The following is a 24,798-nucleotide window of genomic DNA, read 5'->3' as shown; positions in this document are numbered from 1 at the left end:
TAAATAAAATGTTCCTTAGTTTTTTCTTTTAAGAGAAGTGTATAACATCAATATGAATTCTAGTATATGAAACAAATTCAGAAAGAGAAAGAGAAATTCAGGAAGTTCATTTTATGTACTTTGTTTTAGCTTTATTTTATCCTATTATATCAAAAGTTCATTTTATTTTATTTTTGGCAACTTGAATACATAATAAAAATTCGCTGTATAAAAAAGGAAGTTGGAATGTTAACACAGGAAAATTCATGAGATTCTTATTGCCATAATACAATCTGAGGCATGGCTGAGGGTAAGAACTTCAGGCATGTGTTTGTCCAGGCAGATTGTGAACTCATGAAGGACAAGAAACAAGAACTATGATTCCACTATTTATTTTATTATTGCAAATAGTCCTTTTTCTACTATGTTTTTAAAATGTGTGAATTATATTTATACAGAGAATTGTATACGTAAAACCTTAATTAAAAAGATGTTTCAACTGAAAAAAATAGTTATAGAAGCTCCAACTAATTATTACCTAATTATTAAGTATAAGGAGTAAAAGAGTAGAAAAACTAAGGAAGAAAATGAAATTCAAACCTGACTATATGACTGCTGTCTCTCATGTGAAAAATATATGGAACTAGCCAAGGGATACTAAAATTTAAATTAAAGCAGAAGAAAATGAAAATGAACACTATTAATTTGTGAAATTTTTGAAAAGAAAATCTTACATTTTAGTTTTAAGTTTTAATTCACAAATTCCTATTAATCACATATATGAATATATATGAAAATAAGTCATTCTCTTCTAAAACCATGAAGGATATTTAACAGCTGCCTAAATAGTCTTTTAACAAAATCTCTTGCATGAAAGCATAATTCTCACAACAGAAGTTGAACAAGTTTCTTCTAGGAACAAAAATAAAGAGAGAGAACACAAAAGTAATAAAGTATTATGAAGTCAGGGAATGTTTCGGACATCACTCATTTCTATCATTGGCTTTATTTAAAATTTTATTACAAAAGATGTTTAATTGCTATAAATATTTTCCCACTGAGAAGAGACACTTACTGGATTTAAAATTTTTAAATTCATTTATTCTTGTCCTTTAGCCATTACAGATCCCAAGCATATTCCTAAAGTCTGCAGGAACCACAAGAAGATTCTAACAGAGTACAAAGAACTCGGCTCTAATCCGAGCCATGGAAGTCATCTTCATTTCAATTAATTTACTTTGCCTTTATGAACTTAAGAATCTTTCATGGAGGTTGACATTTCACTCATCTGAAAAAGCTTGGAATGTGACAGGGTAAAGGGAGGAGAAGTAAATCAAAGGGGTTAGCAATTTTCCAGATGCAATGTATTTTTCTTCTCTTCTTTTCCACCAGAAATTTTAGAAAGCTTTCTGACATTTTAATTCTCTATGCAAAAACCACAGTAGCAAAAAATGCTTAAGGCATAATACGTCAAGAAACAAACACACATGCATGTAAGCATGCACATACCCACAAAAATACATATAAATTCCAACTCACTGATTCTCTAACAGAAAATGTTACTTTCAGTGTAGTATTAATTAGCAGTTTATAGGCACAGTTTAATCAACACAATCTTAGTTTAAAAGCAACAGCAAGGTTTGTAAATTTTTTCTTGTTTGTGATGATTAAGTGAGTCTATGCTGGCTTCTTCACTGGAAAAATGACATTTATAAAGTCCGCTCCCATGACTATATTTTCAATCACACCAGAATACTTCAGTTCTCACCTTTAGCCATGTGGCTTCAGGAAACTATGCCCAAATATCTCATGCAAATGTCGGTTATTTTAAAAGATCTCTTGTGTAACAGAGTGGAAATTCACTAAAACATCAAAAGGTGAAAACAAAAATAAAAATGAGGCTTGAAAATAAATTCTCAGCAACAGGGTTTATGCACACTGCTTTTTGGAGAGAGAAAGAGAGAGAGAGAGTGAGAGAGCAGTTAACTCCCCAAAACACCCTGGTTCAATATTTACCTGACAGCTTTGTCATCTTGACATTTTCCCCAGTGCATTTCCTTCTTTATCAGGTATTATTTTACAAGAGATTTCTTGTTATACAGAAGTAACATAAATCAATCTATAACAGAAGAATTTGTTTAACACATTTATTCTTTAATAAGTTGCATAATCATATTTCATTGATCTGTACAATAGAAAAAGAAAATCTTACGACTAAAACAGAGTTTGTGGAGACTGGCACATGGTAAACCTATTTAGTCTTTTCAGAGGTTCATTCTTAGATTTTAATGTTAAATAACAACTATTCATTTAAGCTGGTCTCACTGAATATCTTGACCTTTAGCAATTCCACACACAGCAGCTTATTGTGGTATCCTTTAAATATAAGAAATAAGAATGTTTAACTTTGCTATTAAAAGAAAAATAAAAGAGTACTGTATGTTACATGGCCCATGAAATATTGGCGGTGTGCTCCTTGGCTTTCATTCGAAGAACTGCGATACTGGAAGACCTCCTTTCAAACTCTGGCTTTGTTTCAAATGCATGTCCATTGGTTGCCCCAGTAAGAAGAGAGTCAGTGAAAAAATTGTTGAGGGGCACGTGACTGAACTGGTTCTGGTGGTTTGAAAACCCCGTGTAACTGGAATCTGTCCGAGGCGAGTGAGAATAAGGTGTCATACAGGAGGAAGTGTCACGTGGTAACATGCATGAAGTAACCACAGAACCACCACTTGCATTTCCTGCCCACAAATTGTTCTGAATCTGGAATATATAAAACAACAAATATTACATTTACATGTTCTCACTTTTGTTCTCTTACTTTTGTTAAGTTGTATTTACTAAATTTGGTTAACTATTCATTGTTTGCTCCTATTGGGTGGTCTGTAATTACATACAACAATGACTAAAAAATAATTATTTGAGAGATCCTTCTAGTTTGTTATACTGAAATAGAGCAACAAATCCCACATTCTTGGCCACATAACACACTCTCAAACATATCTATCTCTTATTAAAAAAAAGTATTATTTTCATAGTCATGATTTTAAAAATGAATCTGGAAGATTGAGTCAAAACTCATGACCAATTCATATGCTTAGAAAAGTAGTTTAAAATCTGGTTTTAAGTTTAAAGATAGTTTTTGTCTTTCTAAACAAAATGACATGAAGGCATTCTTTTAAAAAATTCTAACTTGGACTCCTGGCGTGGCAGTTTTTGTTGGAAACCATTGCTGACAATAGCCTGCTCTGTAAAGATATTTTTGATCAAACTCATTCTGGAACATGTTTGCCCGCCCACTGCTTTTGGTATCCTATAGTCTTGAAGAAACAGCTCTGAGAATCTGGGAACTTACAAAATATGTACATATACATATTTTTAAAATTTCTTGTATGAATTATATATGATCTAATGAATTCAAAACAGACATGTGACCTGTAAAACAAAGTTAGAATTCTAAAACATGGGCCATTACCAAATAATGGAATCATAACAGAGAAAGCTATGCAATTATTTAGAAAAAATATCAGATGAGTATAATGCAGTTGCTCTTATTTTATATAGTACTCTTATATAGTAAAAACTGCATTATCATTGACACCCAAGATATTCACATTTCATACAATTAAATCTCTACAGGAAACAATTCAATGCAATTAACAAGTACAAATTTATCTAAAGTTACTAGTATGTAAAATAAATGTGATATAGAACTTATATAACATGAATTTTAAGTGGGATGTATCTCAATCTTAATATACAAGCTATTTAAACAAACAAAAACAGGAACCGCATACGTTACTGGGAAGCTCAGAGAAAATCATGACAAATGGCAGGAGCTGAGGAAGGTAAAAAAGAAAATGTTGCATGGGATAGCAATACTATGATGCAGCCCTTTGAAGATGAAATAAAACTGAATGCTTTTAGCAACATTATAATATATTTGGACTACAACATAGCAGCAATACACATGCTAATCACATCAGGCTTTCTTATCTTTTAAAATCATGATTGCAAGAGTTGAATTATCAATGAGTAGGACACATATGTTTTCCTATATTTGTTTTTACATAGAGATTCCAGGCTCCTACATATAACATCTGGTGTAGTCTTACAATACCCATCTTGAGTTGTACTTTCTATGGCAACTAATTTTCAAATAGCAGCAAAAAATACATTAATAAATCTTCTAGATCACACTGGTAAAAAAGGTACTCTGTCACTCAAGAAGGGACTGATTAACCAGGTTCAAAATATAAGAGAAAAACCTTAATAAGTAATTTCAACCTTTAGGTGGGGTTTCAGTGATTGGCAAGGTGCTTATATATCTGTGTTGTCTTAAAAATAATTCTTTATATAAATATATGTATAAGCTGCTTTAAACTTGTTAAATATATACATATGTAGAAAGAGACAAAGAAAGAGATCTACATATCTATATCTAAATATACACACACACACACATATGATTTGCATATTTTTTTAATCCTTAAATTGTCTCAGGCTATGTTCTAATTCTGGCTCATTCTACTATATGTGTTCCATTTTAGGCAAAACATAATGATTGGTACCAGTGATTGCTGAGTTATGTATCTCAAATCAACAAGAGGGCTGTTAATGTCATTACTCTGTCAAACTACCTTTTCTAACTTCATCTGGGTGATTTTTCCTCTGACATTCAATCACACATTGTGCTACTCCACAAAAACCACAGTCACATGTCTGACAAAAGAGCTTTCAGAAATGAAAGTGAACTTTGCTTGCGTACTTAAAAAAAAAAAAAAAAAGGAAGACAAGATAATGAAAGAGAGATTATTTATATTTTGTTTGTTAAAGAATTGCTTGATTTATACAGTGTTGTTTGAATTTTTTATTAAAATAATTCATTCATATTCCAAATGCACAGAAATATATTGACGAACTAGATGAAAAAGCTAAAATCAGACAGGTAAAGGCAAGGAAAGTAACCTATAAATATAAATTAAGAAAATATTGCCTCCCTAACATAATTAACATAAATGTACCTATAAATTGAAAAATATTCTGCAGAGTACATACAAAAATAAGCAAATTTTATTTTGATCAAAACTTCTTATCTGGACATGATCAAGCATGTTATATGCATTTCTTTTGATGAAATAATTTCTAACACATAGACATGCTTTTCTGGACAGAACAGACTGGTAAAGTAAATATGATAGCAATATTTTAATTAGGCTTGTGAAGATATCCTAAATATTTTGAAGATTGTCATTTATTCCCATAGGTAGAGATACCCTCACACATTTTTACTGATCTATCTTGTTTTCAAAATGTCTGTTTCTTCCTCCTCCCCAGCCCTATCGCTGATGTTTCCTTTTTAAAATTTCCAACACATCTTTATTTGACTTTAGAAACATCGTTGGTTTTCACATTGTAAGTTTGTTTGGATGCAAATCATGTAAGATAGTATCCTCAGTATATTGTGATTTTACTTCTCTGAAGCCTGCCCTCTGGGTGTTGAAACATTTGATGATGATGCTCAAGACCATGTTCATTATAGCTAGTGGTTATCATTTAATTACCATGTGTCAGGCATTATGTTAAATACATTATGAACACTTTTAATTGTTTCAATATACTAGACAGTGTGTTCTTTTGCTAACCCCCTTTTGAGGATGGTAATACTATAGAACACAGCTGAAGAAGATCACCCAAGATTTCATAGTTCCGATGGTGGAGGTAGAATCTCAACCTAGGAAGCCTTAGAAATGCTGTAATAATGACTAGTTTTATGAGTTGAAATTATTTCTTTATCATTATCCCTACTTTGTGGAGGTTCATAGTCTACTCTCTGAAAGAAAAACCCACAATTATTTCTCACAACTGTTTTGTCATCCACAGGTCTAACAACAGTACATGGTAAATCCTTAACACAAATTTATTAAGTGCTTGAAAAATATGGACTGATCCATCTTGCAGGTATAATCAAAATTTTATGGATGATTTATGTTAATATATCAAAATTTTTGTTTCATAATATGAACTCCCAAATCACCATACTCAATAATTTTAGCAGTAATCATGAAAATTACATTCCTAGACCTTGCTAACTGCCTTTACCTGGGAAGTTCTTTATTCTTATTATTAAACACTGATTCTCCACCACAGATACATATCCTTTGAGACTCTGATTCATTTAGTATGGCTCAGGGGATCTGTATTAAAATAATAGTAATAAAATACACACGTGGAATTCTGAAAATCAACTGAAATTAGGAAAGACTACTGGAGTCCAACTTCTTTCCAAATGAAAAACTCTTTGTACACCAATTTTATTTACCTCTTGCAATAAGAAGCTCACCTGTTTAAAAAAAAAAAATCCATTTCTTTGGAGAGTTCTGTAAAAGTAAGCTGTTATATTCCTCTACCTCTACCTATGGCTTCCATTTATGTGTCCTATAATGATGCAGAATAATATCATCTTTCTTACATGTAAAAATCTTAAAATGTCATCAGGCATGATGATACAACCCCCAAGTCTTTTTACTCCAGGTAAACATCTCCAGTGATTTTAACCATTCCTCATATGCCTTAGTTTCTAGACACTGTATCATTCAGATCATGTGATTCTGGATATGTTTCAGGTTATCAATACCCTTTACCCTTATCAATACATAGCATCTACACCAGAATATCATACACTGCATATCATCTCATTGCTGTAGGAAAAACCTGGCAGAACACATCTTTGATCTAGGCCATCTAGATTTGATTAAACAATAATGTTATTTGAGCTAATGGTTGACTATACTGCTGTCAAGCTGAACTCACACTGTTCCTCCATCCCTCCAATATATTCTCACATAGGCAGTAATTTTTTAACTATGCCTTGGAATCTATAAATCCATGTGCACATTATCTAAAAGCGCATATTACTTTTTTGTCAACTGGGAAGTCCATCAAAATTGCACTCTGATTCATTAAAGGAAAAATCATATTTGTGGTTCGATTTTGGAGTTAAAAATATTAACTTTTTTCCTAAATAAGATAACTATTCTTATTTTGAACTATTTCATAGATACTACAATGACAATACCTGGCAACATATAATTTTATGGTGTTTTTGTAGGCCTCTGTTCAATATTCAAGGGCTTTACAACGAGAAACAAATAATTCCCATATCCTTCTTGCATGTCTGTTTTTTAAAAAAGAAGAAGAAAAAAAAAAGATTGACTGCCTTTACATTTTTTTTCTTTGTTGTATTTAAAAGGAGTGGAGAATCTAAAAACACTCCATGTTTTAATGTGCTCCGAAACTTTAAAAAAAAAAAAACTTTTAGGTGTGTGTTCAAAGCACTGTCCAGGGAACTCTGTCCAGGGAACTTGGCCAACTGCCTCCCATTAGCATGAATGGAAGTTCAGCGGATTTACTGCACTTCACTTTGAACATTTGCCCTTTCATTTTTTTCTAACCAAATAAACGTTAACACTTAATTATCCCATGATTTTGGAATTTTAGAGAAAAGCTTTATTTTTGTCATATTTATTCCAAACTGAAACTTAATTCATTTAATATTCATTTTTTCCAAGGAATTAAAAGCAGTAGAGAGGAAGGAGAAGGGAAAATCTATAAACACACATTAATATAAACATAAATACTAAGAGCTTTTTACTGTGGATATGTATTTGTAATAAATTCAAGCACTACAGTAAGTTATGGATAGAAAATTATTTATTTCATTTACCTTAGAACCTTGATATGAATATATCCTTTGTAATCACAACTACAAAGTAGATTTTGTTGTTGTAACCCTGGTTTATATTTCTAATATATTTATTGATTTTATATAGTGAGTACTTTTTAATATATTTTTCTAAAAAGGCCTTTTAAAAGAATAGTGAGTTTGTTAGTTTTTGACTTAATTGTAAAATAGTATGGTGTAACAAAAAAATTAGTTTCAAGATAGCATTTTATAGTCAATATCCTAATGTTAGTGCTATTTAGAAGAAACAACACTATCAGATTTCATAGAAATACTAAACATGAAAATATGTGAGTAACAACCTTCCCTTAATTTTAAAGCGTCTCCAAAACAACTAAGTAACAAATTTTTTCTACCAAACTAAGTTTATTTAACTCTACTTCTCATCTATATATAGACTGCTCCTATCTCCTGCCACCAACATCGATCATATTTACTTGCATAAACACACATACATACACATACATATGCACACACACTCCACGTGCACATTCACATAAGTTTCGCATCACATGCTCACACAGTTTCCTGTGGGAATTAAAGGGTACTTTAAAAGACAGAGATCAGAGATTCACAGAGTTACTTGTGATGATGTTATAGCAATACCTCTTCACATTAAAATCTAAAAATTGATTTGCGTTTCCTCTTTGACATACTGTTTACATTTACTAACTTTTCTGTATATCATTTAATACTATATAAATTTATTATGACAGTATCACTATGTAATTGAATTTACTAGATTTGTACATGTTCTCTTAAAAAATGAAAACACTGATTTCTGCAAAAACAGCTCTATTTTTAAAGAGACTATTATGAAATTCACTAGTATTCCCGTTCCTGTAATATTTATATGACAAAATATTAATAAGAATCATATGCTTAGCAACATGCAGATATTTTTAGCTGTTGACTAACTTTAGGATCCCATTAACTTTTCTATTTACTACATCAGTAAGTTGCTGGCAGGGAGAAAGAGTGTAAGTGAATCTTTAAATATTGAATTTGCCACCAGTGACTAACACACACTGAGACTTTGTCTACCTGAAAGAAAAGATCCCAACTTGAATTATTTAAGCAATGAAAAGATTAATCTGAGTATTTTTTAGGTACTCCATAAGGTAAAAGTGAGGGTACATTTTCATCAGTATCTACTCGTTAGATCTAATTTTCACCAAAAAATGTTTTAAGTTGATATATAAAATATTTAGATTTTGATGAATCAATTGACATTTCAAACATTCTTAAAGTACTTTTTCAATGTATATTATTAAACTAAAGTGATTAGAAATAATTTATTCATCAGAAACAGATCATATACAAAATACTGTCACTTTTACTTTTTAGTAAAATTCCATCTTAGATATGTGTACAGAGATTTGAAACAAAAAAGGTGTCTTTTCCATTTAAAAAAAGTCACCATTAAATATCACACCCATATGAGACTGATAATTTAAGAAGAAAATGGCTTAGCAGAAAAATAAATGTGTATGTCTACTTTTAGTGCAAAATTAAAAGCACAAAGCTTAATAAGAAATGTTAATGTCTGTAAATTTTCAGAATAACATCATATAAATGTGTTTACATTTTTCATTATTCAAATAATAACTGAAAAATGCTCCAAGTCCAAGATGTAAGAACATTAAGAAAATTTTTCTTTGGTGTTAGCTGTATTCTTAAATTCTATATTAAGTGACTTTTAAAAAGAAGACTTATAGAAACTCTCACGATTGCTTTAAAATGAAAGTTTTCAAATCAACTCATTTAAGGAAGAAATAAATTGGTAACACCTAGCCTTTGCTATTTTATTACTATCAAGCAATAATGATCACATGGAGGATTTTCCAAACTTTTGTTACATTATTTTTCCTGTATTTTAATACATGTATGATAGCTATTGCTGATTCATCAGTGTCTGATTCATTTTAGTGATGAAATTTTCCTATTGAAACAAAATTCACAATGTAAGAAATAAAGATAAAAATGTAAGCTTGTAAATTAAGCTTTTATGCACAAATAGCTTAAATATGAATTAAATATGCAAATATTTTAATTTGCACAGAAAATTCTTAATTTTAGAGATCTTGCTTGGAGTCATATATGGACTTTGAGTTTCTTCTTAAAATATTGAGTGAAACTATTGATTTTACTCATCATCTTTTTGTATTAACTACAAAGTTGACATTTTATTTTTGTAATTTTTAAAATCAACTGTGAGTTTGTACCAAAGTTTACCTATTTAATGTCCATGATGTAGAATAAAAAAGAAAATCCATAGACACATGAGGCTTCATAAACATGGCATGCATATAATTCTGGATTAAAGTATATCATAAGGTTCACACCAACAATAGTGTAAACAGCAGATTTTAAACCACAGGTCTGTGCTCATAGACTTCCTGAGCTTTGATGGCTTAATTTTCTGCCTGTCATTTCTCCATCTTCTTGTGAGGTTTTCATATGTATAAGCTAACATTGGCACTCTGCAACATCTATTTTTATTTTCTTCTTATTTATTTGGTTATCTACTCAACCTACTGATTTACTTTCCTCGTAAAATAAAAAATACTTATTTTAAAAAATGTTGTTAACTTATTGTGTACAGTTACATTAGAATATTACCTTTTCAAAAGAACAGACCTAATTATTTTCATAATTGACATGAATGCACTTTGTTTCTTTTGGATGATATTCTTTGCCTCTTTAAAGTTTTTGTATATGCAACAAAAAAATTAATTAAAGTTTTAATAAAAATGAAATGTTTCATTTTTATTAAAATTTCTTTTCGTTAAATGAATTCCATTTCATTAAAATTAAAATATTTCAACAAAATAAAGAATTCACTGTAACTAACTGTACCTTCACCTAAGGATACTGAAAAAATTTGTCTCGTGCTACACATAACTTATATATATATATATATACACACACACACACATACACACATACATATATAAAGATTTTATTCATATTTATTTAAACAGTATATAAATTTAATTAAATCAGTATATTTACTCGCTGCAAAAACTATATTTTGGTAAGGTAGATTAACATTATATTTCTTCTATCACTTTAAATATTTGTGTTTATTAACAATGACAAATATGTGCAATATCAACATGATTTTTTGAAAATGATGATAACATTTTTGGTCATAAGTCATACAAGAATTTTCACTGTATCATTGTATGACTTTCATTGGTTGTTTCATGGATGTGAAAGCATTCATTATACAATGTGTTAATTACCACTATATTTGTAATATTTTTTAAAGATTTTGGTTTGTTTACTTCAAATATTTGGAAAAAAGTAGAAATTATAGGGATAAAATTATGATACTTTCTCCAAAGGTAAAAAATTTTACAAATGCCTTTTAATTATAAACCACAGTGGTTGAAGGAGACAAGTCCTACGTTCCTTATTTAGCTTAAGTTAAGACAGCCATTAAGATTAATATAGCAACTGCTGTTAAAACCAAGGTAGATAAACAATATATCTACAATCTATTATATGGGATCTACTATTATATGAAAACCTTCGAATTTCATTTTTTAATTGTATCATTACAATATTTGAAATAGAATGTGTTAAACTAAAATGTTTTACAGCTTTAATCTGTGTATTAAGTTATAAAAGTTACTACTAATTACCTATAACTTGAATCTACTGCTTGGCATGTTCAAATTCTAAGTGGCATATATTTCTGAAGTCCTCAATAATACAACAGAAGACAAGACACTGTGTGGATTCCTTGGTACATTTGGTAAGCATAGATTTAGTCATAGTTTTCACTATACAATACTCAGTGAAACCTCATTCAAAATTTTGGTGGGAAAAGCACTTCAGTTCTTTTTCTGAAATTTGTGATGAAAATATTTACTTTATAAGAAAATAATGCTGGTGAATTGAAAATAAACTTTTCTAAAGTTACCATATTTGGTTTTCAATTTAAAAAGGAAAGTATATTTAACCGAATTCAGTATTTCCCTAGACCCCTAAATAGTAAATTTACTCACAGATTGGATTAACTTAAACGCTACAACATAAGATAACAAGCAATTTAGCTACCTGGAAAGGCAGGGACTTTAGAACAAAATTAATAATAACTAATGGAAATGATAGAAATCCTACTACTTATTAAGTTCTGTTTTGTACTAGGCAATGCCCTAAGTAATTTGCATAAACAAGTTTGTTTAACATTCACAAACATTATATGAGCTTTTACCCCCATTTTATAAATGAAGAGAAATATTCCTCATGGTTAATTCATTTGCCAAATGTCTAAAAGCTGTTAAACTGAAAAGCCAAAACTTGAACCCACATCTCTCTGACTGGGAAGTTCATAGTCATTAATGGCCCTCTCCGAATCCCAGGATACACCTCTGTAGTCTACAAACAGAGGGCTTTCCTATTTGGAAATCCATTTAGTCTTCATAAAAACAGGAAAACCATCATCATCTTAATCATCTACACCATCAACACCACCAACACTAGCACCAACAATACTTCCATTTTACAAATAAAGAATCTGAAGATCAAGTCAAAGTTGTAACTCAAAGTTATCTATCTAGATAATAATGTCAATGCTCATGTAATCCAAACCTAAGCACATGAAATTGTAAAGTTTCTTGTAAGAAATGAAGGGTCATTATAATTCTCAAGAAAACACTTATACATTAAGGTAAAATATTTTATTCACTAAAATAATTATTTTTAAAATGTTTTGGTTTTGCTCTATTAGAAACAAGTGAAAATGTAATATCAATAGATCTTTGCTTGCTTTTTAAATTTAAGGGCAAAATTATTTAGATTTATGGTTTCTTGGGCCTAGTTTGCATCAAGAAGTGTTTGCAAATTTAGTACAAATATTACCCAGTTTTTAGTCTTTCTACAAAGCAGGGAATTCTGTCTAGATCATTTATATATCCCTGAATCCCTGATCCCTGCAATAGTGCATGGCATATATTTGCTTTGAAATACAAATAACTTTGGAATAAAAGTCAGCTGAAAAGTGTCTGCAAATCTTTCTAGCCTATTCTTTTTAACAGAAGAAGAAATTTAGGAAAAGTTAATTACTTATACCACAAAGCTGGTTAATAACAGAAATTCAGAAACTATCTGTTTTATTGAAAACTGATTATTTTTGTTTTATGATACACTACTTAATATATTAATATACTGAAGTGAATCTGTATTATTACTCACATCTATCCAATGTCTATATAATTTGCTCAATCCATAGCAGAGCATCCTTGGTGATACAAAGGTGACTAGTAACTGGGCCATCTTTTAAATATTTTACATTGTAAATGGGAAGTCAGATCTTTAATACAACCCACCAAAATGTCAATGAGAAAGTGATGTGCAGATAGATGGCACATTCCAGGGGCTTCATGGAGTAAATATGGCTTAGGTGAGGGAGGGAAATTCAAGATAGAAGAAACAGATTTATCCCAAGCAATGAGAATGCTTTCAAAAATGTCACCTCTTGAGGAAAAATGAATACATTAATTTAGCTAAATCATAGCATTGTCAAATGGCAACTGATATCTTCAAATAAAGAACTTAAACAAAAGGATACTATTGTCAGTACATCAAAATGTACTACCTTAAAATATGTTAATATGAACATCACATCTCTCACTTTCTTATTTGTTTGCTATCAAAGATAAGCAAGTTTAAGAAAAAAATCTTATAACAGTCAGTGAGGTGTTTAGGCTTTCTAAATGTTTATAAATTTAAAAACAGAAGCATTTTTACTTTGCAAAAATGATGAGATATTTTAGGATCCAAGTTGAATTATTTCACTGTTCGATGATGAATTAAAGAGATAATGTCACATAAAGGTCTCTGGGCTTCTGAGCTCAGAAAACCTGAGCTTAAATTAAACAAGTTAATAGATACAAGAAGGAAGCACAGTGTCTGGCTTTAAATATGCCCCCAATTATTAGTAATTATTTTTACTGTTACAGCTGTTGTAGTAAAAAGGCCAGTTGAAGCAAAGTATTTATTAGAACATATTAGAAAGTATTAATTACTATATAGAAATAAACATATTATGATTGTACACCCTGAGCAGGCTTGAGGAGATCATTTTCTAACCTATCTCTGTTTTTCATGTATTTCTATGTATGGCTTTTTTTTTCCTGCCAAATTTTTTTTTTTCCTGCCAAATTGCTAATTCTTTATTTCTGTCCTTCCTCTAACATTTTCTAGTTTCCAACTTTTCTGAAATTAATGCTTTTTTCTGTAATTAACAGTCACCAAATCCAGTGTCTTATTGGGCTGAGTTATTGGATTCTACTTCTGTTTCTATTTCTCCCTTTACAAGTTCCTATTTTCCTATTTTCAAACCCCATGATTAAAAAAAACAAAAAACAAAACAAAACAACAACAAAAAAAGTTTCCTTTAGGCTAACTCTTGAGAGACATGATCTTGGCACAATTATTTTTTCAAACAAACTAAAAAAGTATTCTGTATATATATTTAAGTTAAAATAAAAATTCCCCCTGGCTTTATCCAGTAGCTACAGTGGGGAGTTGCAGCCACATAATTTCAGAAATTTTGGTAAACAAACATTAAATGATTTACCAATACAGGAAAGTACTATGGATTTCATGGTATTAATTTTTATGATTATTCATGACTGGCACTGTTAAAATAATTCCAATGTAAGTTCTCCATTCTTAAATTATCAGGTGGTATAGCCAATGTACACAAATTATGAGGAGTAATTAGTGCAACATTCCCATGATTTGTGGGGGGGAATTTTTTAAGTTAATTTTTCATTGGAGTGAAAAAGATGATCAAATATATAATTTGGTGTACCATGTCCCTTCTTCCATTGGTGTCTAGGTTACCACATTCTTCTAATTAATAATATATAAAGCTTTGAGGTACATTAACACAATGGCAAGATAACCTTAGGGAAAAGAGATGGTTAGTCACAGTACATTGAGTCATATTGAGCCTTTATTCAGGTCTTAAAACTGTATAAAGTTTTAAATTCAGAATAGTTGCTAGGCACTATTCTGAATGCTTTACCCTGTATATAGGGCTTAATCAGTGGTAGGCCCTATTCTGATTGCTTTGTCCTGTACCAAAGAAGCAAGAAGAGTCAAATATAAAACAACCAACATATAGGGACAGAAAAGTGGAAAACAGACAGAAATGGGGTTTGAAAGGAAATGAAGACTGAAAGAATAAGATGCACAAAAAAGTAGTCATAGTCAAGTGTTGTGGAATATACTTAGTAAGACTGTTTAAAATCCATGTGAAGAGCTCGTAATTTGTTACTTTATTACTTCTAAAGTCACCACAGTCAAGTAGTTCAAAATGATCTAAACCATTCTCCATTTCACCTATATTTTTATTGTTATTTCACTGGTTGTGGCTCCCCCACACTAAAGCGCAGACTTAGAATAATGTAGCTCAAGCCTTATGCTCCTTTGGTATCATTTAAATACATTCACAGGGAGAGACAGTCTATTGTCAGGTTAAAATCTGGCAAGTGGGAACCAAATTGTCTCTGGTCAAATCTGAACTTCACCTCAACTCTTTCTCATTTGAGCAACGGAGATAATTAGTAACACCTAGCACATAAGGTTGGTGTGAGGATTAAATGAGATAATATATGTAATCTGCTTAGAACAGTGTCCAGATATACAGTAAGGGCTACAGTAGTGTTAATAACCATGAAGACACTGCAGTCCCTGTCCTCATGGAGTTTGCAGCCTAGAGGGGAAACATTTTTACAGAATTTTGTTTAGAAACAAAAGGCACTCAAACTAACACAAACTGACTCAACTAAGGCACTCAAAAATATTTGGCAAACAAAATTTCACTAGCCCTATGATGATAAATAACCACCAGAGGTATCCTCATGCTTTAAAATAGGAGAAAACATAAGATAACCTCTTTAAGATAAATTTTAAAAGAGAAGCAAGATTCCTCCTATGACAAGGAGATAGGGGGCATTTATTGAAAAGGTATCCATAACAATAGTCTTCTAGCAAACTATCGGGTAAAGGCTTAGATGTAGCGACCTTTACAGTATCTCCTGCAGGAAACCGCTTGTGTGATCAAGAATCAATTCCTTAACTCAATTGAGCCCGTTTTCATAATCTTTTTAAATGAAGGAGTTGAACAAGGTGACCTCCAAGACTTCTTTTATTTAACATATAATATTATATTAATAAATTTGGGTGATTTATCTGGAGGAGTGAGGTTTATAAAATTGGTTTTTAAGAATCATAAAAGGCATAGGAACACAAGGAAAGAACAATATTAAAGAACTGAATTTGTACTCATAGTGTTGAAGAAAATGAATACTCAGGTTTGGGGTTCAGATCATCTAGTTACTAAATTATCAAGGTATTTCTCCAGCATATCTGTTTCATAGGTGTTTTCATAGGGGTCTCTTACAATGCATATCATTAAATAATAAATAACAAAATAATGCATAGCTTGTTCCTTATAACATAGGTGTTTTTTATCATGTATCAAATACAGTTCTGAATATCATTATTATTAGGAAAAAGTGACAAAAAATATATTACAAAGACAAAACATTTGCATTCATTACAAAATATGAAAAAGAAATATATAGAGTCTCTATATTGAAAAAGAAAAAGGGGAAGAAAAAGAATTTCTAACACTTTTTGTAATGAAGTAAAAGAGCACCCATTATAAACGGAAGCTGTTACTTATCTGTGATTAATTTTTAAAATTATGTCTGGTACTAATTCTATCTCTGTTTAAGTCATACAGGACCAAATGTGGACCTTGAGAGAATAAGCAATTTGAAATCTGAAAAAAAAAAATAGAAAAAGAGATACATTTTTAGGTGGAGTTAAGGGCTTAATAGGCCACATTTGACATCAGGTTTTAGTATAGTTCATAAAACAATATCCACAGAGATTGCATGCCAGGCAACACTCTATGTACAGTATTTTTAAAAGTTAACAAAGGGAGAGAGTCTGAGTAATTAGAATGTAGAATAATTAAAAGACCTGTATCATTAAATGATGCTATTTCATTTGTTGCAATATGCAACAAAATTCAAAAGAAAAAAATACCCTGAAATATTTTTAAATGAATGACTCTGTAAGAAAAACAAGAAAATAATTTAGAAAAATTAAAACTTAGCAGATAGGAAGAATGTTTTCTGAAGCTTAAATTTTCATTCTTGACTATTATATCACATAAAATAAAGCCTATGATAACCATTTTAAGAATACATAAACCAAATCTACTTTTCTTGAACAGTATTCTGTGTAGTTTAGCATACCTGTGGGTAGCTGTCAGTCCTTGGCAAAACTGATATATCATAGGTGGCAGCAAAATGGCTTTTCGCTTGTTGTATTTGGCCATAACGTTCCCTTTTTCTCCATTTGGCCCTTCGATTTTGAAACCAAACCTAATTATTTAATAAAAAGTAGAATTTTAGCTAAGGAATATTTGATAAAGCAAATGTGATGTTAAAAGACATCAAACCAGAAAGGTAAACCAGGTTAAAAAAAGTTACTTAAAAAGAAATGTATTTATGTTAGAAAAGGATCCACAGATTTTACTTTTTCTTGTATCTTGATGTGGTAAGTGATTTGCCCATGAGGCAAAATAATTTAATAGAAAGAGGCAGGAGACTTTCGGGAAATACATCTGATATGTCTGAGCCTCTGTTTTCTCATTTAGGGAAAACAAAAAGGAATCAGATTGTATGCTCCATTGTCATGGATAAGTCTCCTTTAAGAGGATGCTGCAAGTCTGGAAGACATATCCGCCATAACATAAACCCAGCCAATCTATAAGCAAATTAATATCTGAGTCTATTAAAAATTATCTTTAAAATATGTCACAAAAGTGAAAGCTCTTCTCGGTTGTGTTCATACCTACGTAATCTTTTAAAAATTTAAACATAAAGATTGCATCTAAATATATGGCAGCAGCAGGAACATCATGATTATCTAGAAATAGGAAAAAATGAGATTACATATTTTAATAAGGATGATGAAAAGGAATCATCTAAAGTTGAACTATGGTTTTAAAATAAGCATGGTAAAAAGGAATCATCTAAAGTTGAACTACGGTTTTAAAATAAACATGGTAAAAAGGAATCATCTAAAGTTGAACTATGGTTTTAAAATACATGAATGTGCCTATTACATACATTATGCAACATATTTTCCCTTATGAAAATGCTCAGATATCTTTACATAATTTCTTTAATTTAAAGCACAGGTAATGGAAATAATATAAGAAATAGTGCAGATAGAACCAAGTGTCAAGAAAGTCTATCAGTTAGTGTGGCAACTAAGGTCACTAAGCTATCTTCCACAATTTCTCTAATTACCTATTAGAAGTATTTATCATAAAAACCATCTTCCTCAGCAGGTTGGATATTGTTTAATTCATACTTGTAATGCTCCAAGATCTTCACTTTAATATTAAAGGGAGATGCAGAAGATTATATTCAATATGTATACTTTAATGTTTTTAAGTGAACATTATAGGAGTAGCCTTTGGAAATCTCTTTAGTTTTCTTCACACAACTATGTTCAGAATATAAAATATTTAGGAAAAAAGCTAGAAATCAAATATAAAAAATGCAAGTTGTAGAAGTCTTTTGTTGAAGTTTACTTCAAATTTTCACTATTTTTCATACTAATTTCTAATCTTGTATATCTTTACCTTCACAATTATGGCAACATATTAACACTCAGTTTAATTTTTAAGTACACATTACAAATTTAAGATGGCATTTTGAAGAGTTTTCAGCAATTGAAATGAGCCAGAGAGCTACATGTTCATTACAGGTTTAGTACACTGCTGATAAATGCATATTATCCATTATGCCAAGGCTCAAGACATCAACAACAAAACAAAACAAATCAAATTTTCTTGCTGTCTCCACAGACAAGCCCCAGGAACACACTAAGGGAATTTAGTAATGTGTTTTTGGGTTTTATTTTTTTTTTCCATTGACAAAAAGAACTTGACAATTTCCTTAAAATGGGTAATAGTTACCACTCTTAGGTGCAAAGCAGGAAAGAGCATGACTTGAGTAAATTAAGTTCAGGTTGGCTCTCTGTGCATGTTCTTAGACAAAAATTAATCAAGACTTGGTGAATGTTAAAGGGAAAAGATGCATTAGGTACAGTTGGTCACTCTGTGTGCACATATTTGTTTATGGTTACAAGTATAACTAAATATAGACAAAGACAAAGATCTCAAACATACAGAGCGGGTGTTATACTTGACAATTCTAAAATTCTTTGTTAGCATGAACTTTCTACATATTTACTTCCTGAACCAAGATAAAATAACCATTTACTTCCACAAAATCAAGTAAAAATCTGCTGCTTGTTATCCGTGTACCACCAGATGTTGTCTCTAATGATGTTAGAGCCTTACAATGGCTTACTCTTAGGAAGAAATACTGTTACTCGATTTAGAACAAAAATTTTCACTATTTTATTCATTCCCCCATTTAAGCAGTTTATGGGAATTACAAAAATCAATACTTGTAAAGGAGTCAGAACACACACAAAGACAAAGGCCATTATCCTGAATTATTGTTGCATTTTAAACTCTTACTACTTGGAAACTAGTAAAGCATAGTTTAAGAATATCCAATTTCATGAAAATAAAATACTCCTAAGAGGTAAAATTTTACCTGGTATGATTTTTCTTTCTCAAATTATTTTTAAAAATTAAGTATATTGGATCATGCAATTTAATAACTAGAATATATATTATAAACATAATTGAGTGTATGCAAAAATTTACTTTAAAGCCATTATTTTTATTGCCTATACAAAATTCATATAATTTATCTAGGCTTTAAAAATTATAATGGAATATTACATATTGACAACTACTAGAACTATAAAATTGTAAATGAGCACGATTTGATCTTGTTTTTAATCATCCATAGTGAAAACATTCTACGATATGCATAACAATTGGGAATTTGTGGGATTGCTTCTTTTTTTTTCTTTTATTATGCCTCCAACTCTAGTAAATTTCTAGATGTATGGGCTATTATACAAATAATTTACAAATACCTGATATATAATCTAAAAAATAACCTCAGTGGCTAATAAAACTGAAAAAAAAAAACTAATAAATATACCAATTACTAAATAGTCCTGATTCTGCTTTTCATCCTTTAAAAATTGCTTTTGAAAATCAGAGCTATATTATCATATTGTTATATTTGAATATTGTTAATTTTTATGTCTACGTAATAACTCAAGTGTTCTTTTGTTTTATATATTGCGTGAGTTGTCAAAATTTTTGCAATTAAAAAATAATTTTAGTAGACATATATTCATATATTTTACTCTGTTCCTCATCTTCAGCTACGGAATCAGTTTGTTTCTTTGTAGCAAGATGCACTTATTCAATTATTCTAACACCATTTATTTTCCTATCCCATCCATCAAGACCTCTGTTTGGCTCCTACCTGGACCCTGGCCTCAGTGAGCTCTGTCCTCAGAGCAAGCTGTTCTCTGACATACACATCCGGGTAATGAGTTTTCTGAAAGACTTTCTCCAGCTCCTCTAGCTGCAAACTGGTGAAGGTGGTTCGGTGTCTCCGCTTCTTACTGCTGGATACATTGCTGTCACATTTATCCCCAAGTTCATCCAGCTCTCCCTTCTCTTGCATCCCTTTCACGGGAGACATTCGGAGACTGTTACAGTTGTCCATAGCTCTATTCAGTTCAGTGTGAATGGGCTGTCCTTCTACTTTAGTGATCCCATAGTTCACTGTACCCAGAGGAGGAAAAACAACAGTTCTTAGGATTGTGAAACTCATCCCAATTAAATCAATAAGTAGAAGTAATTGAGTGTATCAAGAAATTGGCCTATTAATAATTTATTTTGCCAGTATTAATTCAGTTACCACATTCTACACTTAGTTCATTGTAGGATGGGTTTAAATACCATTTTAAAATGTGTGCGTGCAACTGATATGATCTGGCAAAATCTGCAGTTCTGTTTTACAGGATTTATATGTTTATGCACATATTTTTAATTTAAATTCATGTACTCGAATTAAAAGATGATCTGGGTGTTTCATGAAAAAAACCTTAAGTGTCCACAATTTTTGAAAACTGAAGCAAATTTAATGTCATATATTTATCACAGCAGATAAAATCAAGCTACTAATGTGACTCAGAAAATATATTTTAATCTTAAACAATACCTCTGTACTAATATCTGAAAGTTATTATCCCCCTCCATGTAAAACGTACTGACGATAGACTTCAGATGTGACATTGTTTCCACTAAATTTTGGATATTTCAACTTTATATCCATGTCTGCATTTACACTTTTTCTTCAAAAATAATCTACTAAATTGACAAAATAAATTTCATGCCAAATTTTGAACGTACTTTCTATCGGAAATTAGATTTAAGCAGCATTTTTTACCTAAACTTATCATGCAGTTCTTTTTAAAACATTTCATATTTCTGCTTAGCTAGTGAAATATGTTTTAGGATTGAAAGCTTTACTTTTTTCTCTGCTGAAACACAGAAATTAAAACAGCTATTAAAACATTACAGAAGATGACATCTGGCATTCTGTTAAGGGATGTTTAATTTCAGTAATTTTCTTCAGATTTGATTGCATGCTTGCAGTATGATATAAAACAAAAATGTATCATATAATGCCACACACCCACAAATGCAATGGACGCACAGAGTGAAATGGGAAGCACTTTTTAAAACGTAAATTCAATCCAGCCAGAATAATAATTTCCAATAGATGATTATACTTTTTTCATTTATTTCTTTTTTAAAATTACCCCATAATGCATTTTTACAACTCTTTTCATCATTATACAAATATACTCAACTTTAATGTGCATATAACTTAAATAGCTAACAATTGAGTACTGTGCATTTCAATGTCACTAACGGAGTAACTCTCAAAAATGTTCTCATCACAAAAAATGTCAAATATTTGAGGTGATGGCCAATTTAATTAGCGTGATTTAATCATTCCACATTGTATTCATAAAACGTAACATTACTTTGTACCCCATAAAAATACACTATAATTTGTCAATATATAACAAAGTTTTAAAATTAATGGTTTTCATGCAAAGGAAGATGTGATATTAAACTAAATATAAAGAAGAGCCATGACTGATTAACAACATGGTTTTGTCTCCTTGGGCAAAATTAAAGGGGGAACTGCAGCAATTAGGGATGGGGGAGGGGAAGCATCAGAGAGGCTAAGGGCATCTCAAGAGAAAGACAGGATCTCTCCTAAATTAAGCGAATGACTGCCTATGTTCATCTTCCTTAACACTTCTCTGTTAAAATTCACCTTAATAGTGTGATATTTCTTTAAAAGTTGATAACGCATCAACTATGTGTCTTATTTTGGATTCCCGACTATTTAAAATAAAATGTTATGATCGAGTTCACCCAGAGTCAATACAAGACATTGCAGAATCATTAAAGAAAGACCTGTCAATTCAAATAACTTTACGCATGCATCTAAGAATCCCACAAATACAGATACCAGGTCTGAAACGCAGCCAGAAAACCAACAACTCAGTGTAAGAATAGTAAGTATATGCTCGAATCTTTCTAAACAAATGACTGAAACGACTTAGCTGTTTTTTTCTCTATCATTTGCGCCTTTATTTTTGATTTACCCTTAGTCAAAGGTTACTTACAAGGTTAAATAAAATTAAATATGAGATTTTTAGAAAAGAAAAAAAACTGTGTTCAAAATATTTAGAAAAAGAGCTTCTACAGGTCAGTGTTTTGTCAGATTTTGAATCTCCATAAAATAGGGGGCAAGGGGCTTGTTGTAAATATTTCACACTTAATTCGTTTGTTATTTTAAAGCAACCCGCCCCTTATAGCTTAACTGTGGAATATACACAATGATAAGAAAAACTTCTCTTGGAATTGTAAACGTGCTTTGGCTGTCGCGATCTGAAATAATAGGTTCGTATTAGGTTACAAGATAGAAAAGATAGATGGTTTGTTTTGATAACATTTTGACTTGGAGATACTTGGGCATTCAAAGTTGAAGATTTCACCCAGAAGCATTCCGAAGACCACTTAGGTGACTTTTAATGTGAAGTCATAAAAATAGAAAACGTAGAATCTGGGAATGAGTTATTAGGCCGGGGATGCTTTGCCCGAAGCTACTTAATGTGCTTTGGTGTTTAACAAACATTTAACGCTTGTTGTATTGCAAACACACAAAAAAAGCAGAAATTACAAATTCACACACGCTAGAAATCTAGGGATCCTCAAACTTAGAAAAAAATATCGCCACGTCTTGGAAAATTAAAAAGATTTATCTTTACTTAAAGGAGCTCAAAAAGTTTTTTGTTTTCTTGTTTGTTTTCGGGTTTTTTTTTTTTTTTCTTTTCTTTTCCTACTCGTGACGACAGTGACGTACTCTAACGAGCTGTGATCGATTTCAGTTCCTCCCGCCGGGACAGAGAGGCGGGCTCGCATAGAAGCGTTCTGTCTTGACTCAATTACGCTCTATTTAGCGCCCTATCAGTTTACTCCAGGAGCCAATATTACAGAAGGACTCAGGGATCCGCAGGCGACCAGATTCTACAGCGAAAGGAGAATCGCTGGGAGGCAACCCGGTGCCGGATGTCTCCCTCCCTCCGGCCCCCGCCCCCAAAGGCTGCTGCAGCAGTAACACCGCTTCATAAAGCGAACACCTTCCACTGCCTTCCTCCACCTTCCAGCACCCTCGCTCCCACTTTTCTGCTTCCTCCCTCCCTGCCAGATCTGACCGATCCTGCATTTTGGATTGCGGAAGGTCTGCGGCGGCTCTGGCTGGGGCGCTGGCGACTCACCGCTGCTGTCCTGACAGGGCGAGGTCCTCTCCAAGCGCACGTGATGCTCGGCGCGGGGCAGGGGTCCGAAGGCCTGTACGCATTTGCTCGCAGACGCTTTGCTGTAAAAGGACTCATTGTCCAGCGTCTCCATAACGTGCTCCAGAGGACCTCCTGCGCCCATGTAAAAGTCACTGTTTTTACTCGGAGGGCTCTTGAGGGCAAACTTCTCGCTCAGAAACTCCATAATCCTGGAAGGCGGTCGCCTAGCTCCTGGGGCACAGAAACTGGAGAGCGCTGGGGGAGGGAGCCAGTGGGCGGGAGGAGGGAGGGCCAGAGGGGAGGGAAAGGAAAGCCAACGCTGCGGCGCCGGGAACTGCCCCGCTCCGGTCCCTTTAATACGTCCCGGCTGGAAAAGGAGCACCCGAAGTTGCTTTTATATCTTGAAACTCAGCTGGGCTCCTCGGGCAACCTCCCAGTTCTAATGAATATGAAAATAGGCGGGCGACTAACTCCACCCCGGGTCCCCCTCCGCCCCCACCCCACCCCCATTTTCCCCACTTACCGGGGCTGAGCGCGTCCAGGCCTAGGATAGACAGACAGACAGCTCCATTTCAGACAAATGCCAGGAGAGACGAACCCCCGACACCCAGATTCATTGCCGCGGTGACAGTGGACTGGCATTTCGGAAGATCTTGGTGAGATCGCAAAGCAGTTAAACCTCCACTCTCCACTGCCTGCGCCTTCCTGAGCCACCCCTCCCCACCCTGCCCCCATGCCGGCACTCACTACCAGAAAGATTTAGAGGCGTCTTAAGAACTTGAAAGGAAGTATTGCTCTAAAAGGCTTTCATTTCTTCCGTAAATCGTTTACGTGGAAGATTCACATTAATCCGAAGCCCAAGAAACCAGATGCATTGTCAGCTATTAATCGCAGCAGCAGTAGTAGAAGGGTCGCTTAGGCTTCTAAGCGGGAGGAGCTCGCGTCCCGGGCCAGCTGGGCGCTTTACGAGGCCGTGGCCTTCTCTTTTTCTCTGGGATGCGGCGGCGTGTGGACACGGTGGCGATGGGTGGGAGAGAGAAGCCGAGCAAGAGGCAATGAAGCCATTATACTAATGCCAACCAATTCCCTACCCTCTTCCCACCCTTCCTTTAGGTCCACGATTTTATCATTAGACCCAAATTATTTTAAGAAAACCCGTTAGGATAAGTGTCTTTGAAGAGCTTTTCTCTAATGCCAAAGGG

At 32.5% G+C, this 24,798-nt stretch overlaps 1 protein-coding gene across 2 annotated transcripts; it reads right to left on the bottom strand.

Moving 5' to 3' along the window:
- Window positions 1-712: 712 nt before the first annotated feature.
- Window positions 713-24,293, bottom strand: ALX1 (ALX homeobox 1). 2 transcript variants are annotated; one of them, XM_074005924.1, is made up of 4 exons: window positions 24,120-24,293; window positions 20,191-20,495; window positions 17,014-17,142; window positions 713-2,742 (listed from the first exon to the last, which is right to left on the bottom strand). In XM_074005924.1, exons 2-4 carry the CDS (start codon window positions 20,434-20,436, stop codon window positions 2,422-2,424), a joined length of 696 nt encoding a protein of 231 aa, XP_073862025.1. In that variant the 5' UTR covers window positions 20,437-20,495; window positions 24,120-24,293; the 3' UTR covers window positions 713-2,421. The 2 variants fall into 2 exon arrangements, with proteins under 2 accessions (XP_073862025.1, XP_015286779.1); XM_015431293.4 differs by lacking the exon at window positions 24,120-24,293 and adding an exon at window positions 23,576-23,843.
- Between the last annotated feature and the right edge of the window lie 505 nt (window positions 24,294-24,798).

The sequence above is a fragment of the Macaca fascicularis genome, chromosome 11, assembly GCF_037993035.2.
Source record: "Macaca fascicularis isolate 582-1 chromosome 11, T2T-MFA8v1.1".
In the NCBI taxonomy this organism is placed as follows: domain Eukaryota; kingdom Metazoa; phylum Chordata; class Mammalia; order Primates; family Cercopithecidae; genus Macaca; species Macaca fascicularis.
This window is presented reverse-complemented; position numbering and strand designations above follow the sequence as displayed.

Coding starts and splice junctions, on each gene's coding strand:
- ALX1 (XM_015431293.4), bottom strand. CDS start 23,801: ATGGAGTTTCTGAGCGAGAAGTTTGCCCTCAAGAGCCCTCCGAGTAAA. Junction 20,496..23,575: donor GCCCTGTCAGGACAGCAGCG/GTGAGTCGCCAG, acceptor CTCTGGGTACAG/TGAACTATGGGATCACTAAA. Junction 2,743..17,013: donor GGACTGACAGCTACCCACAG/GTATGCTAAACT, acceptor TATATATTCCAG/ATTCAGAACAATTTGTGGGC.